The sequence below is a fragment of the Phymastichus coffea genome, unplaced genomic scaffold (assembly GCF_024137745.1).
Source record: "Phymastichus coffea isolate CEN01 unplaced genomic scaffold, Cenicafe_Pcof_1.1 PCOF00008, whole genome shotgun sequence".
Taxonomy (NCBI): domain Eukaryota; kingdom Metazoa; phylum Arthropoda; class Insecta; order Hymenoptera; family Eulophidae; genus Phymastichus; species Phymastichus coffea.
The window spans coordinates 6,053,895-6,070,573 of NW_026706819.1; the positions used below are offsets into that span (position 1 = coordinate 6,053,895).

General features: G+C 37.7%; 1 protein-coding gene across 1 annotated transcript in view; it reads left to right on the forward strand.

Moving 5' to 3' along the window:
• Positions 1-16,150, forward strand: part of LOC131669740 (uncharacterized) — a 140,708-nt gene extending 124,558 nt beyond the window's left edge. The window contains exon 4 of the mRNA XM_058944850.1: positions 16,022-16,150. Within this exon, the coding sequence (XP_058800833.1) occupies positions 16,022-16,057 (36 nt within the window). The 3' untranslated portion in view covers positions 16,058-16,150. The remainder of the gene's footprint in view (positions 1-16,021) is intronic.
• The last annotated feature ends 529 nt before the right edge of the window (positions 16,151-16,679 follow it).

Genomic DNA, 16,679 nt, shown 5'->3' on the forward strand with positions numbered 1-16,679 from the left:
GCACATATGTATGCATTTTTACAAAATGATAATTATTCGAATCTTCACATCCATAATCTATGTATTTCTTACAGGTCGAGATGATCCATTTGCATTTCGGTATTTCTATTAGCATGGATAGTTGGCGTAATGCCTTGGCTGCTAAATCAGCGCCGAGATTCCTGAAGGTCATGCTGTTGCAGATTTTTGAGCCCAAAGAGTGTACGACCTTTTCTGTATAAGTGACGAGGATTGCATGATCCGCTGACAGAAAATATGTGCCATCAAGGCAATATAACGTACTGAGAAGTATGACACTTTTTATTATTATATTTGTACAAAAATTAAAATATTATCCATGATTACTAATTTATTATAAATTTGCAGAAGTTTGGCTACACTTTCTCGTAAAGAAGAAAATGACCAAGGCTAAATGCACTGATGCTGCAGAAACCCGAGCACGTCAGAAAATTATTTATGGGTTTGGTCGTTAACTGGGAGTGGTGATCAATCAAATTCGGACTTAATTTCAATCTAGTAAAGGCAGGGTTGCTGCCAGAATTTGAAAAAGGGAATGCCAGTGAAGAAGAAGTAGAAGAAATATTTGTTGAGTAAGCTGAATTCATTTATTCAAAAACGGCGTCACTTTCATTTTATTGTGATGAATAAACCGCGAAATAAGAAACAGTTTTTTTACGATTTTGTATAGTACTGTACAAACTTTCAACAAAATACGTGCACATTCATTCGTATCAGTTCATGTAAAAGTACTCGTTTCATTTTCTCTTTTAGCGTGAAATTCAAGTTTTCTCGTGTGGCACTAATGATCATTCTATTTGAACTTCAAAATGAGAACTATTTTTTTCTCTCTCTATTTACATTTTTAATTTCATCTACGATTGTTACATCAGCATTAGTAATCTTCCTTGACTGATTTGTGTACTTACTGTATATACTGTATACAATTATTATTGTATGACTTACTTATATTACTGTAGCGATGTATACACTGTAAGCATATTTCTTTTTCTTATTTAATGATTAAGTTACAGATATTAATTCATAAGCATACATTTAATTTCACGAGAATCAAGCAATGTCTCGTCTTCGAGCTTTAATTATTATATAGAAAATTACATAATGTTTTTTATTGAAGTAATTTTAAATTACACTTTATATGTAAGTTTAAAAAAAACGATTCTAATTATGCTATCATTTATTAAACGATGTATAATGGATAATTTAATAAAGAATTAACTTATAATTTCATGCATACGTATAATAATATTAAACAAAATAGAATTATGTAGGAAAATGACGTCGTCATTGTCCAATGAAAATAATAGCAATCGATGACGTCATTATTCTAATATTTAAATCAATGGGAATATTATGTTGTTATGCTTGTCAATAACGTCATTCTTTTACCAATGAAAGCGAATAAAAAATGTTTTTCAAAAAGACGTCATTTTATGGGAAAAAATTTACGAAAAGACGTCATTTTTCGAGAAATAAAAAGTTGAAGAAGTTTTAAAAAATGACGTAATTTTTTTAGGCAAAAAGCAATGAAAAAAGTTGTTATAAAAGAACGTCATTTTCTACGGAAAAGCGGCAAAAGGGTTTATAAAAACGACGTCATTTTCGAAGACAGAGCGGTATCAAGTTTTATAAACTGACGTCATTTTCTTGGCCAAAACCCACCGACAAAAGTCTTTAAAAAATGACATCATTTTTTGGGGAATTCAGCAAAAGGGTTTATAAAAAAGATGTCATTTGTGAAGACAGAGCGGTATTGAGTTTTATAAACTGACATCATTTTCTTGGCCAAAATCCACCGACAAAAGTTTTAATAAAATGACGTCATTTTTCACGGGGGAAGTGATGAAAAAAATTTTTTATAAATGACGTCATAAGTGTTCCAATTTATGACATCAAATCACGTCATTTTTGACGTCATTGAAAGACGTCAGGAAAATACGTCATTATTATCAATAGGGTGTAAGTGATCAACAACTAAATGCTGTAGTGGAAGAAAATTATTTAGGAAAAATGGATATATTATGTATACATTGTAAAGCAGTACATTTTGTTTCAGAAAAGGTGGCAAATAAAGGTTTTTCTTTTAATGATTGTTGTTCTCATGAGGCTGTAGCTTCCTTGCTAAAACAAGGTCATTCAACCGGATTGAAAATCCAATCCCCTTCGAGTCTATTTCTGAATCCTACAAATGACAATTTAAATATATTAAACTGGAATTAATCTGAATCCCCATTAATATTTTTCTATCCTGAAATTAATTATTATAATATGTAAAATTAATTTCGGGATAAAAAAACATTAAAGTGAATTAAGATTCATTCTACTTTAATGAATTTCAATTATCATTTATAGGATTCAGAAATAGACTCAAAGCGGAGTGGATTTTTAATCCAGTTGAATGTCCTTGTTTTAGCAGGGTTTAGAAAGTATATTAGATTTTCCTCCAGAACTGTATAGGCTATTTAATGGAAATTATCCTAAATCAAATAATTTTTTTGAAAACATTCATTATTATAATAATTCACTTTATTCGCCTCTTTTAATGCTAATCTGGTTAATTTTCAATCACGCCGTCCTGGACCTTTTTGTTTCAAAACTCGTGGACAAATACGAGTATACTATCAAATTAATACAGCTCTTTATCCTTGTGAAAATGAAAATCCGCTGTATGGACAACTGTTTTTGGTTGATCAAGAAGAAGCTCTTAATGTTAGAAAAACTCAAAATCCTCATTGTAACGGAGAATCTCGGCTAGACCGATCTCGTCCGTTTGGCTCTCGCACATGTCCGTGCGCCGCGCCAGGCTGAGAGTGTGTGCGTTTGGTACACACACTCATGTTTGGACCTTTTGTTTACGAGGTGCTGAACACGGGCTGAGCTGACGACCGGAGCGATGCAGATGGCACAGGAGAAGAGAGAGAAAGAGAGAAAGAGAGAGAGAGGGAGAGAGAGCTCGAATTGCGAATCGCCGCGGAAAATTCGGGGAGTCTCTGCTAGCGATGAGCAGAGGAAGTCGCGCGCGCAGATAAAACCGAAAGGTCACGGTTTTCCAAGTTGGCCCCGCGACCTCGTTGACGTTCGTTTCGGAGACCCGCCCGGTGCGCGGACGAGTATTGGAGCATGAGGCTGGGTCGCGCCCAGCCGTGTTCCGAAGTATACCGGCACCGGTGCATGTGGGTAACCGGCGAGGTGTGCGGGTGCGCGCGTGAGCAGTCTGGACGTACTGCAGTACCGAACAATAAAGAGGCGGCGGAGACAACAACAACAACAATTAACGAGCGAGGTACGGATTGAGGCAGCAGTATTGTGGAGCGAACGAGGGAACGAGAAGGAGGAAAATAGCGACGACAACAAGCATCAGCGAGACGGTCAGCGGGGAGCACATCAGTGACGTCACGGTGCAGAGCGCTCTAGCCGTCGGAGAGGTTGAAGGTCGAGGTCGGTGCCGTGTTTTTCTCTTACCTCCCTCTCTCTTGCATGTTTGGGCGCTAGCTTATGGCTGGTAGCACGGCAGACCTGCTGGCTACCCGTTGGTAGTCTATCGGCGGAAAGTGTTTGTCGGGCATTTCGCTCGTAGTGTATAAGTCCGAGGTCGCCGTATTGTAATCGATTGTTGACAATTAAAAGACTAGTGTGTTAATCCGCTGTTGTGTTTATTCGCCGCTGTATCACTCCTCATCCCGATCTCGAATCTGTGCGTTTAACGTAGTCATGTTCGACACGTTATTCAGTCGTGGGAACGTCTTTTGCTTTCCGAATCCCCGAAGAAATAATTTGTGCGGACGGTCGCGAGCAACCCAGTTGGGTACGGCCGGAATTCTCCGTTACATCATCTTGATCAAGAAACGCTTTCAATTTGAGTTAGATAAAGTAGTTAGTTAGTTAGTTTAATTATTTACAACTTATATGTTACATTTGGTTTACACTTCTTATATTACTATTTGTGTCTCGTATCCAGTTTGTGTAGTTGATTATGTATGTGTTTTGTGTGTGTGTGTGTGTGTGTGTGTGTGTGTGTGTGTGTGTTGTGTAAATATGTGCATTTGTAGGTGTCTCTGCAACTCCTGTGTCCTTGTCTTCTGCGCCTGCCTGTTCCCCTTTTCTTCTCATTTTTCTTCTGATTAATCTTCTCTTCCTCTTTCTCTCTCCAAGATCTGCCTTTTCCGCTCTTCTGTTTTCTTTTCAGCTTTTCCTTTATTACTTTCTTTTGCCTTTTCACCTTTGCCTTTCCTTTGCTTTTGCTCTCCTTCTTGCTAATCATTTCATCTATCTTTCTCCTTATTAAAGCTTTGACACCTTTTTCCTGTTTCCTATTGCACCCTCTGCCTTTCCTTTCCTCAACTTCACTTATTTTTCCTTAATATCTTATGATTTATCTTCTAGTTTACCTTTTTCTTTCTCTTCTTCGATTCTTCTTCTTTTCCATTTTGCTCCATCCTCCAATACCTGCTTCCTCTCACTTGTATAGTTACTGTTACTTGTGTCTTGTGTGTATGTGCATGTGTATGTTTATGTTTGCGCGTATGTTCGTGTTTTGTGTGTATGTGTGTGTATGTGTGTGTGTGTAGATGTGTCTGCGAGTCTTGCTTCTCTGTTTTCTGTTTACGTCTCTCCTTAGGGTCTTTCAGCTTCGTCTTCTTGCTTTTCTTTTTCTTTCTTCTCTTCGTTTCTTCTTCTTTTCCATTTTGTCTCCATCATCCACGATATCTTTTCTTTGCTTCCTATTATTATTTTTTCCCATTCTCCCAATTCCTTTCTGCTTTTTTCACATTTTTCTACCATGTGCTTCCAATTTTCTTCCTCTTTCATACACATTCTGCATCTGTTATTTTCTTCTTTTCCCCAATACCTGCTTCCTCTCGTATCATTACCTAACCCAAACCTTTTCCTTATTTGCAGGCTTTTTATTCTTCCCTCTCCTTGAATTTCCTTTAACCTATACCTTTTCATTTCTTCTTTCAGCTCTTTCCACTCATTTATGTATCTCGATATTTCTAGTTTTTCTTCTAGTTCTTTTTCATCTTTTTTCTTTAGCTCATCTCTTATTTCTTCCCAAAACTCTTCTCTCATTTCATCTCCCTCTTCCCTCTTTCTGTATATTTAACTTTTTTCCAGCCTTTCCTCTCTCTCCTCCTTCTTACCCTTTTTATCTTTTTCATTTCTTTCCCTTTTCTTTAATTCTCTCCATGCTTCTTTTTTTATTGAGCCATCTCTTTCTTCTCTTATTTCGTTTTCATACTTCATTGCTCTTTCTAATGCTTTTTCTTTCATTTCTTGTCTTCCTGTTTCCCATCGTATTAGGTAACTTGGCGTGTATCTATCTAATCCTAATACCCACTTTATGTATTTTAGTTGTAGTCTCTCTATTTCCTCATAACTCTTCCATCCCCAGATTTCTGCTCCATACATAATCACGCTTTTCGCCAGAGCATCGAACAGGTTCATCCTTAGCTCCCAGTTTTCTCTAAATAGCTTTTCTCCTAGCCCCTATAGCTTTCCGAGTCCCATATTTATTTTCCCTTCTACCTTCTTTATCTGCTTTTCATTTCCGTTATTTCTGCTTATCACATATCACAAGTAGTTGTACTCTTTCACCATCTCTATCTTCTCACCTTCCCATTCGAATTCTTCTTCCTTCCCCCTTCCTCCTCCTCTCCTGCATTTCATCATCTTTATTTATTTTCCTACATTTAACTCTAATCCCCTTTCTTCCAGGTATCTTTTTAATTTTTCCAGCATTGCTTTCATTCCACTTTCACTCTTTGCCATCATCACTATATCATCTGCGTATCCTAATGTCCATATTTTCTTCCTTCCTATCACTACCCCTCCTTCCTGCACCTGCTTGATCTTCACTTCCAGGTCGGCGAAGGCAAGATTAAATAGCGTGGTGCTCAAAGGGCACCCTTGCCTTACAACTTTGTAAGTCTCAAACTCCCCAATTATTTCTCCTCCAACTTTTACCTTACTCCCTGTTTTCTTGTATATTTCTTCTATTCTTTTTCTAATTTTTCTATTTATCCCTTTCTCTTTCATTGTTTCCCATATTTTCTTCCTCTTTATTTTATCAAAAGCGGCCTTCATGTCTGCAAAGAATACGAACATTTTTCCTCCTTTTTCCCTTATTTTCTTCCCTATTATTGTTTTTAATATATATATTGCGTCCATTGTTCCTTTTTTCTTCGTAAATCCCATCTGTGTATCACTTAGCGTTTCTTTAGCTTCTAGTTCTCTTTCCAGCTTTTTCCTTAGTATTTCCGCATATATTTTATACCCCGTATCCATCAGCGTTATTCCTCTATAATTTCCGACTTCTTCTTTCCTCTCTTTCTTATATATTGATACTATTATTCCCTTTCTCCATTCTTCCGGATATCCTTCTCCGTTCCATATTCCGTTTAAGCATTTTGTCATATCTTTTATCAAGCCTTCCATGCCTTTCATCCACGCTTCATTTGCTATACCACCTTCTCCTGTCGCCTTTTTCTTTTTCATTTTTCTTATTACCTTTTTTACTTCTCTTTCTTTGATTTCTTCACCTTCCTCTCCTTCGCTGTCTTCGGTTTCTACCCCTTTGCTTTCTTCCTTTTCTTTCTCTCCCAATTGTTCCTTGAAGTGCTTTATCCATTCTTCTTTTCCTATATTTTCATCTAATCCAATTCTTTTCTTCCTATTGCCATTCACTTTATCCCAGAATTCTTCCCGTCTTATCTTTTCTTATTTCTTCTACCACTCTTTTCCCTTCATCTTCTTTTGCTTTTCTTATTTCCTCTCTGTATTCTCTCTTTGCTTTTAAGTATTTGCCTCTGTCTCCTTGCCCTTTTCTTACCTTATTTAACTCTGCCATCACCCTATCCCTTTTTATCTTGCATTCTTTTCTCCACCAGCTTTTTTCGATCCTTTCTTTTTCTTATCTTCTTTTTTGCGTTCTTCACTCTATTTTTTATCTCTTTCCATTTTTCTGTTCCCTCTATTGCGTCTATCCATCTTTGATACTCCCTTATACCTTCTTCGCTCCAGTAGTCTATCATTCTTTCTTCCTCTTCTTTTCTTTCTTCCGCTATTTTGTCTCCCAATTCCACCTCTATTGGTAAGTGGTCCGACTTTACCCTCTCCTTTATTTGAACCTTTTTTATCGCCTCATCACCTTCCTCGTTACCTACTACATAGTCTATCGTTGACATTCCTCTCGCTCCTATATATGTTATTTCTCCCTCTTCATCTCCTTCTTTTCTCCCATTCGTTATCACTAAGCCCATTTCTCCTAGTCATTTTATCATTTCTTCTCCCTCTGCGTTTAACACTTTATCCTTGGCCTTTATTTCCTCTAGGTTTTCTTCTGTCTCCCATTCTCTTCCTTCGTTTCCTGTTCTTGCGTTGAAGTCTCCTCCTATAATTATTGTTTTTCCTCTGTTCTCCTCTATCTCTTCGCTTAGATATTCATAGTTTTCCTTCTTCTCATGTTGCATATACACCGATGTTATCATGTATTCCCTCCCTCCGATCTTTATTTCTCCTACTATTACCTCACTTGTCCTTTCTTTCTTCCATTCAACCTTACTCATCCCTTCTCTCCTCTCTCTCTCCTTTATCTCTATTGTTTTCGAAACCCTTCCACCCCCTTTCCTACCATTTTTCCCTCTCTCTCGCTACACCATCATTCTTCTTCCTCTGACTTCACCCCGTTATACCACATCTTTACCTCTTTACCTTTAGTTTTTATTTCTTTGGCTTTCCTTCTTACTTCCTCTCTTATCCTTCTCTGCTTCCACGTCCAGTTCTGATCTATGTATATCTTTTTCTGTGCCAGATTCTTTTTCTTCTTCACAATTCTTTCTTTTTGTTCCCATGAAGTGCATCTAATTTGCCACATGTTTTTCCTTCTTTCTCTCCGATCATCCCTCTTCGCTGTTCCTCCTATTCTTCTCAGATTCACTATCTCTCCTTTCATTTCTAGTACCTGCCTTAACCAGACCTCTGCCTTTCCCCTCTTTTCCCATCTTAACTCACCCTCTAAGTCTGTCACTATTATATTGTTTATCCTACTTTCTCTATCCATTTTTTCTCTCATATGCTCTAATTATTCCTTATTGCCTACTTCTGTTCCTCTTTGCTTCTTGTTTCCTCCTTCTATGCTTTCTTTTAGTTTCACGCACTCCTCTTCCAACTAGTCCATCCTCTCTCCCCATTTTTCCTGCAGTTTCTTTTCTCTACGTTCTGCTTTTTCCCTTTCTTCTTTCGTCTCGTTCTTTCTTTCTTCTCTCTCTCTCTCTCTCTCTCTCTCTTGTTTTTTCCTAACTTTTCCTATTTCCTTCTCCCATCTTTCTTCTCTTCTTTTCCCCTCTGCCTCCATTCTTTCCATTTTTCCCATTATTTCTTTAAACATTTCTGTCCATTCTTTCCTTTCCTCCTCCCATACCTCTGTTAATTCCCTTATATCTCTCCGTATCTTTTCCATTATATCTTCTGCACCACTACTTTTTCCCACTTCTCTTATCGTGTTGTCCAATCCTTCTCCCCCCTCCCCATCCATCTCGCTTCCCTCGCTCTCACTCTTGCATCTCTTTGCCTCTCTCATTTCTCCTCTAATATTCTCCCTCAGCCCCTCCCCGCTCTCTCTCCCCCTCACCTCCTTTACTCTTTTCTTCTTTTCCTCCTCTGGGCCTTTCTTATCCAACCTTCCACCTTTATTTCTTAATTTTTCTGTTGTCACAAATCTTTCCATCCTATCCCGTACGCCCTAATTCGACTCTTTATATCTACCCATGATGCCACCTTTATTCCCTGTCTTACCTTTTCTGTCTCTGCCTTTACTTCTTACCGTCCCTTCTCTCTGCCTGCCTTTCCCGCTTTCTGATTTTCTCTCTTAACCTCAACTTTTATTTTTTTCTTTATTCCTCTCTCTCTGCTTTTTCCTGCTCTTCTCCAGGTCTCTCTCTCTCTTCTCCACTCCTCCTCCGCCTCCACGCTCTTTTCACCTCTATTTCTCTTGTCAAACACTTTTCCATTTTAACTTTCCCACCAAAACTCGCGCTCACATCCAAGTCACGTCCACACTCCCCTCGAGTTAGATAAAGTAATAAGAGAGAATAATATTTTTGCACAATCTAACGAAATGATGAAACAAGAAATAAACAATCAGAGATCGCTTATGAATGAGGAACATGAACCAGAATTACAACTACTATTTTCCTTAAAACCGAGATTTGATAGACGAAGATTCAATTTACAGCGAACAAATGAAGTTGCTGCTATTTTTTCGACAACAGTTGATGGAGAAATCCCAGAGTCTTATGTAACTATTAGAAATAAAAATACAAAATGTTGTAATACGTTGGTACTATGGATCCAAATGTTGAACCATGGATTTATCCATTATTTTACCCTTATGGATCACGAGCATGGTGTGACGTCGTGGCAACGACACAGCTCAGGTGCGTCTGAGGCTTAGCGCAGTCTTAGGTTTCGTTGTCGCCAGAACAGCGATTTCTCGCCTAAACTAGCGTGGATCACTCGTCAAGAAATTTTCTAAATCGAGGGGAATAGTGCCACAGAGCCTACACTTCTACTCTCAGATTCCGATCGATAGTCGTAATCTTTGGGCGAGAAGCACCACGGGTCCTATCAATAGTAGTACCCGGGTTTTCCTAACGATAGTAATACCTGGAGCCTATCAAAAGTAGTCTCCAGATATAAAATAAAAGGAAAAGGAAGTACGAGCTATTTCTTCACTAGAGGAAAGAGAGATAAAAGAAAAGAAAAAAAGATTTTTCTCTATTTGCTTACTGTCTTTTTTTATTAAAAAGTATTGGCGAGTTTGGTGCCGGTCGATTTCTCCTTGTCCTATTCCTGGTTTTTTCTGTTGCTTGGCTGCTTGGCTCTCTGCTCCTTCACCGGTAGCACTTGTAGGATTTTCTTCTCCGTGATCCCTTTTTTACACTCTGATTTTTTTTTCTCCACTACTGTCGCTTGAGGCTCGTACATCTCTTTTTATACACTGGGGGTGGCTGGGTGGTAAGTCTTCCCTCTCCCGGCGTCTTGGTTTTGGGAGGAGTGGAGCAAACGATGATGCGTTCATTGGCTAGTTTGTCTCTTCTATTTTCCTCGCTGGGTTTTCGGGGCCCTAATTGGAGCGAGGGCGTGGAGAAAATCGGGGGAGCGGACGCAAAGATACAGGCCTTGGCTCGCTAGATGACTCCCCGATACCGTTCTCAACCAAGATTTATCTAATAAGCGGGTTTACAATAACTTAAAAATTAAACTTGATAACTTACAAATTACCTAGTACTAGGGATTAATATTATAAGCTTTTTTTCAATTATAATTGATTATAATTTGTATCAAGGTAACTATAATTTTAAGTATTATAAATAATTATCAGTATATAAATCGTATTCAAATAGGAAATAAAATGTAATTTATTATATCGCACGCTGTATCGTACAGACTCACGGGCGGTTTACTAAATTACATTAATCATACAATTCTATTTTTAATCGGAGAAACTTATGCAACTTAACAAGGTATTTATTTCTTAATTCTTTACAATAATTTGTTTAATAACATAGCGCGCGCATATAATATTCGTTTTTATTTTCTCTGTTTTTCTCGTTTTCTAGCTAATCCAAGCTTCGAAATGAGAACTCGATGAGAGGTTTGAAAAGTTATAATTATCCGGGATGTATTGCGATAGTTAAATAATTACGTTTGGATAATTTTAAATTTTATTTCATTTCAATGGTAAATTTTTGAGCATTTTAAAAGGAGGAAAAATCCGTTGGGAAAAGTAGCATACAGGATGCAGTCGCGGTTTTACAACTCTCTCCTCTCATCGACATGTTGACACTTGTTAAACACGTGCAAGGGGGCTACACGGTCTTTGCATGCGTTGGAGAACGCTGGCTCGGATACAGTCGTTGTTTTATTGCTTTTCGAGGAAAATTTTTATACACTTGTTTCGGTCCCAGTCACTTTTGAGCAGCTGTTTTCGTTCTGTGCTTGTTTTAGATGCTATACAAACAAAATATTCTTACAAAAAATTAAAATTTTAAAATGGTCCGCCGTCACAATGGCATAGAAATTTAGAACGTATCAAGATCAACGATAATGATATAAATCGTCGAGTAACACGTTTGGCTTACACTAAATTTAAAATTGCTGTAAGGCCAGATGAATTTAACGCTATTTTATTTGGTCGTCGATTATTTCAACAGTGGATTGTTAAAATTGAAAAAGACAGGATTCAGTGGTGCAAAGATAATCAAAAACAGATAAAAGCATATACTTACCAAGAACTACACGATTATTTACATAAATCTGCTAATGCATATTCCCGCCATATGCAACAAAATTATCAGGATGCAATGGCTTCAGTCAGTAAAACTGGTAAGCCTGACATCTTTCTTACAATGACTTGCAATTCTAGGTGGAAGGAGCTACAGGAAAATCTTTTATCAGGTCAACAAACCTGTGATAGACCTGATATTGTAGCTCGCGTACTCCATTTGAACAGAAATTATTTGCTTGATGTAGTCGCGAAAGGGAAGTTTTTTGGAGATGTAGCATCTTACATTTATGTCATTAAATTTCAAAAGCGTGGTCTACTACATATGCACTTATTGCTTACTTCAAAATATGCTTATAAAATAACCACACCTGAAATTATTAATAAATTCATATCAGCTGAACTTCCTGATAAAGAACGCGATCCTTTTTTATATGACATCGTTGTAGAAAATATGACTCATGGACCTTGCGGTGATTGGTGTATGATAGTCAACAAATGTTCAAAGAAATTTCCAAAAAATTTTGTAACACGTACGTTAATAATTTAAGCCCGAACAACGTTGCGTCACAAATTATTTAAGGGGAAAGGCTCGGAAGGCGCACTCGCTTCGTCGCGGAAAATTAACGAGGGCTATGTCGTCCAGTAATATCGATAATCGCGGTTTGACTAGTTACGAGAGAGACAGGTTGCATAAATAAACTTATCGGTTCGGATATTTTACGCTTTATTAAAATAACAATATACATATGGCGTTGACGTGTGTGCGTCGGCCAAGTCCGGGCTAAGTCCATTCCGTGCGAATTAATTCACAGGAAACAGACCGTCGCCTTACAACTATCCCGCGAATTCCACGAGGGTGATGCGGATTCGCGCATACAGTCACTCATCCGCGTCCGGCCGATACGATGCTTGGAGAGAGAGAAACCGAGGCGCTCATCGAAAAACAAAAAGGGTACCTGAGCTTGGGAGGGAGCGCTACTGCGAAAGTCCGCGTCCACTGGGCCAACGATGTCGTCCTCAAAGGCGGATTTAGATGGATGTAGCTGGTCTTCCTCCTTGATGATGGTCGCTCGATGGCAATCAACTGCATACACACTGGTTTTTGTCGTGAGGCTCAACCAGCTAGCAATTAGTTGCCGGTCAAAACCCTACTACTGTCCGATCTCGCGCCTTCCGCGACGTCTTACGCGCCCCTCCCCACAGGCACCCAAAACGGCCGAGCGCCGCCGGCTACGCACACATGTGCGACTCATGCCGGCGACACTACTTCTCTCTCTCCTCCTCTGCTCGCCGCTCTTGCCCTATCCCTCCAACGCCAGGCATCTCCGCCGATCAGGAATCAAACCTGCAACAAAGCCACATCGTGCGTCGATACTCGGTTTTAATCAACCAAGACCGATGTGGCAGCAGCTCAGGGGAAGGCACGCGGAAGAGAGAGAGAGGCGAACAGGGCGATCGAACCCAACGATCGATTCGCCCGTCACACCCCCTCCCAAGTCCAACGATACCCCCGATCATCGGTGGACGACCACCTCGACCTCCCTAGCACCGCCGCCACCGGTCTCGGGAATTCAGAGGGACATTAAACGGAAATAACACAAGGGTAACATCCGCACACGTCAACCATCAAACTCAACATTTACTCTAATTAAAATTAACTTTCACCACTACTCACCCCATTTGCCTTAGTCGGTACTCCGGGCATCAGGTGTGCTGGCTTGCAACGCAAAGCGTCGCAGCCGTACCATCCTGATGTACTCGGCCGTGGTGGGGTGGCTAGGATTAACCGCCCCAGCCAGTCTACCTAACTCTTCGGCCTGTTCGTCCGTCCATGGCTCCCCAAGCGTCGATCCTACCACCTCCGCTTGGGGTTGAAAAGGCTCCTCAGAGGGACCAGGGGCAGGACCAGCCCTCTCCGCATCGTCGCCGGATCCTGGCGGAGTGTGCCGCAGGGCAATCTTGGCATCTCGCTGAAGAGAACTCGCAGCCTGGTGTTCTTGCCGCGCGTCCTCTCGCAGCCTTAAGACTGCAGCGTCCGGACCGGCCTGCTCAGCTTCGAGAGCTCGTTTCCTCTCTATTCTCTCACGTCGGAGACGGCCACCACGCCGCTGCTTCTTCCTACGCGGCTCGGTTGCAGTCCCATCTTCCCATACATTTATAAAGGGTACAACGCAGCTACTATAACTATTGGAAGTGAAAATGTATCTAAAACTATCAGCCATGATGAAGTTACTAATTTTATATAAACTCGGTATGTCGGACCCATGTTATAGAATTTTCAGTAAGCCATTACAAGATAAAAGTCACGCTGTAGAAAGATTACCAGTTCATTTACCAAATCGACAGTCCGTTATAATTTTTAATGTAAACAATTTTGTAGAAAATCTAAATCAAGCAAGTAGTAAGCTACTTGATTTTTTCAAATTAAACATTGAAAATGAAAATACACGCAAGTATTTTTACAGCAATATTCCATCTTTTTTTACTTATAAAAAAGAAAAAATTAATGGGATCATGATATCTAAATGGGCTACACGTAAAAAACAGTTTAACTATATTGGGCGAATGTTTTCTGTCAGTCCTACACAAATAGAGCTCTTTCACTTGCGACTGTTATTATTGCACGTAAAAGGAGCTACCAGCTTTGATGACCAGCTGATGGCATAGTCCAACCTACGTTTACAGCAGCGTGCTTAGAACTTGGGCTAATAAAGGATGATCAAGAATGGGCCAAAGCAATTGAAGAAGCATCAATGTGGATGATGCCACGCCAACTTAGACAACTATTTACTCGAATTTTAATACACTGCCAACTAATACATCCTGAAGAATTATGGGATAAATTTAAAGACGCGTTATCTGAAGATTTTTCACGGACAAATAATTCTGTTGTGAGTCATCAAATGGCATACACTGAAATAAATAATTTGTTAAATTGTGAAGGTAAAAGTTTGTCTGAGTTCCCTTCTATGGACCAAACAGTGATTAGACATTTATTACCGGAAAATGATAATGAATTATCACAAATAGAGTTTGCAGACATTGGTAAAAAACAATATGAGCTGTTGAATGAACAGCAAAAAGAAATTGTTGATATTGTTTTGAATAAAGCTATTAATAACAATAATCACGACAATAATTGCATATATATCAATGGCCCAGGAGAGTCCGGAAAACCTTTTATTTATACAACTATTTACAATTTATTGTGTTCACAAGATATTAAAGTATCTTCAATGGCTTTTACTGGTATTGTAGCAATATTACTTCCAAAAGGAAAAACAGTGCACAAAACATTTGGTCTTCCTGTTCCAATGTATAGCGATTCATCATCAAACATTACAGCACAATCTAAGGAAGGTCGTCTACTCATGGAAACAAAAGTTTTTATTTGGGACGAAGTGCCTATGGCTCCGAGATATGCACTAGAAATAGTAAACAGAACTCTACAAAATATCATCGGTAATGACTCACCTTTTGAAAGTAAAATTATGGTTTTAGGTGGTGATTTTAGACAACTTCTTCCCATTAAACTTAATGGAACACGCACGGAAACTCTAAATCTTTCTATTAAATATAGCGTATTATGGCAACATTTTCACAAATATAATCTTACCACAAATATGAAAGTCTTACCTCATGAAATTAATTTCGCTAAATTCTTATTGTTAGTTAGTGACGGAACTCTGAACGATCAAAATGACAATTTAGTTTTACCTGATCACTGTCTTTTAAAAAAAATGATGATATAGTTCTTAGTGTGTTTCAACGATTGATCATAGAAAAGAAATTCGATGCAATGAGTAAATGTACTATTTTGTTCGGCGAAACATTGACGTTGATGAATTAAATAGATTAGTTACTGATTTATTAGACAAAACTACTGAACATATTTATACCTGTATTGATAGCACCGAAAATTGTGACAATGGTGAATTTGACGAAGTACTTTTACCAGAATATCTAAACTCATTAAATCCTTCCAGTTTGCCTCTACACGAATTACGATTAAGACAAAACTGTATTGTAATGTTAATTAGGAATTGAAGTATTCATGAAGGTTTGTGTAATGGTACACGTTTGAGAGTATTAGATTTTTTTAACCATTTGTTGAAATGTGAAATTTTAACTGAAGACAAATCAAAGAATATTGTATTCTTAAATCGAATTTCATTATTTTGTACAAATGAGTATCCATTTACTTTCAAAAGACACCAGTTTCCTGTTAAATTATCGTTTGCAATGACAATAAATAAAGCTCAAGGTCAAACGTTTGATGATATTATTAGTGATCTTTGTAGAGATGTGTTTAATCATGGTAAATTGTACGTAGCAATGTCGAAAGTGCGCTCGTGGGATAAGCTAAAAATTTTTCTTGGAAATCAACAACATAATAATAATATTAAAAATTATGTTTTCAAAGAGCTTCATTCTTAAAAATCTTCTTCTGTCTATTAGTAAATCTTAATATTAGGCGCGCGAAGCACGCTGTGTGATTCTAGTTATAATAAAAGTACTGATATAACAGCGTCAATTGTACTTCCTGGTATGGTTGACAAAGCACATAATTGCATATACATATATATATATTCGAGCAAACTTTGTACATATCTTCAAACTACATATATATATAAATATATGTATATATATCTGTGTGTATCTCAAATAATTTTTATAATTTACATTTGTTATAAAGACCTTTATTTTCTACTGTAGGTTTCATTGTTGTCAAAAAGAAAAAATGTAGAATAAGATAGTTGGCAAATAGAAATTATTACAGCAATAAGGACAATAAATAATTACAAAAACAAGGAAATCAGAAAAGGAATCTAAATTATAAAAAACAAGGCAAAAAAAAAACAAAGTAATAAACAAAATAAGTTTTGCTAGTATTGCTTATTGTTGGTATTCAAATAAGAGTTTCCGAAGTCTATATTTGTAAGTATTTTTTTATTAATAATCATTCAGTATCGCATATCAATTATTCAATCATTAATAATTATAATTTTTAAATATATCTAAAGTCAACTTATCAGTGCATAATTTTATAGATTATACATAGGTTCTTATGGTGAGGGGAAGGAAATTAAAAAAACGTGTTATTTATTATTAATTAACGAAGGAATAAATATTTAACTATTGAAAAATTACGCTTTTCAAAATTTCGTAGCAAACTTTTGTCGATCGAAAATTACGCATTTAACTAAACTCTAGCTTTAAGTTAATATAAATCTTTTCAGTATATAGCTGTAACAATTTATCATAATAAAACAATCTGTCCAATTAATCTTTATTCACAATACGTATATCATTGCAATTTATACATGCAGGAAAACATATATCTTACATTTATAAATTGTATATTGTATTTATA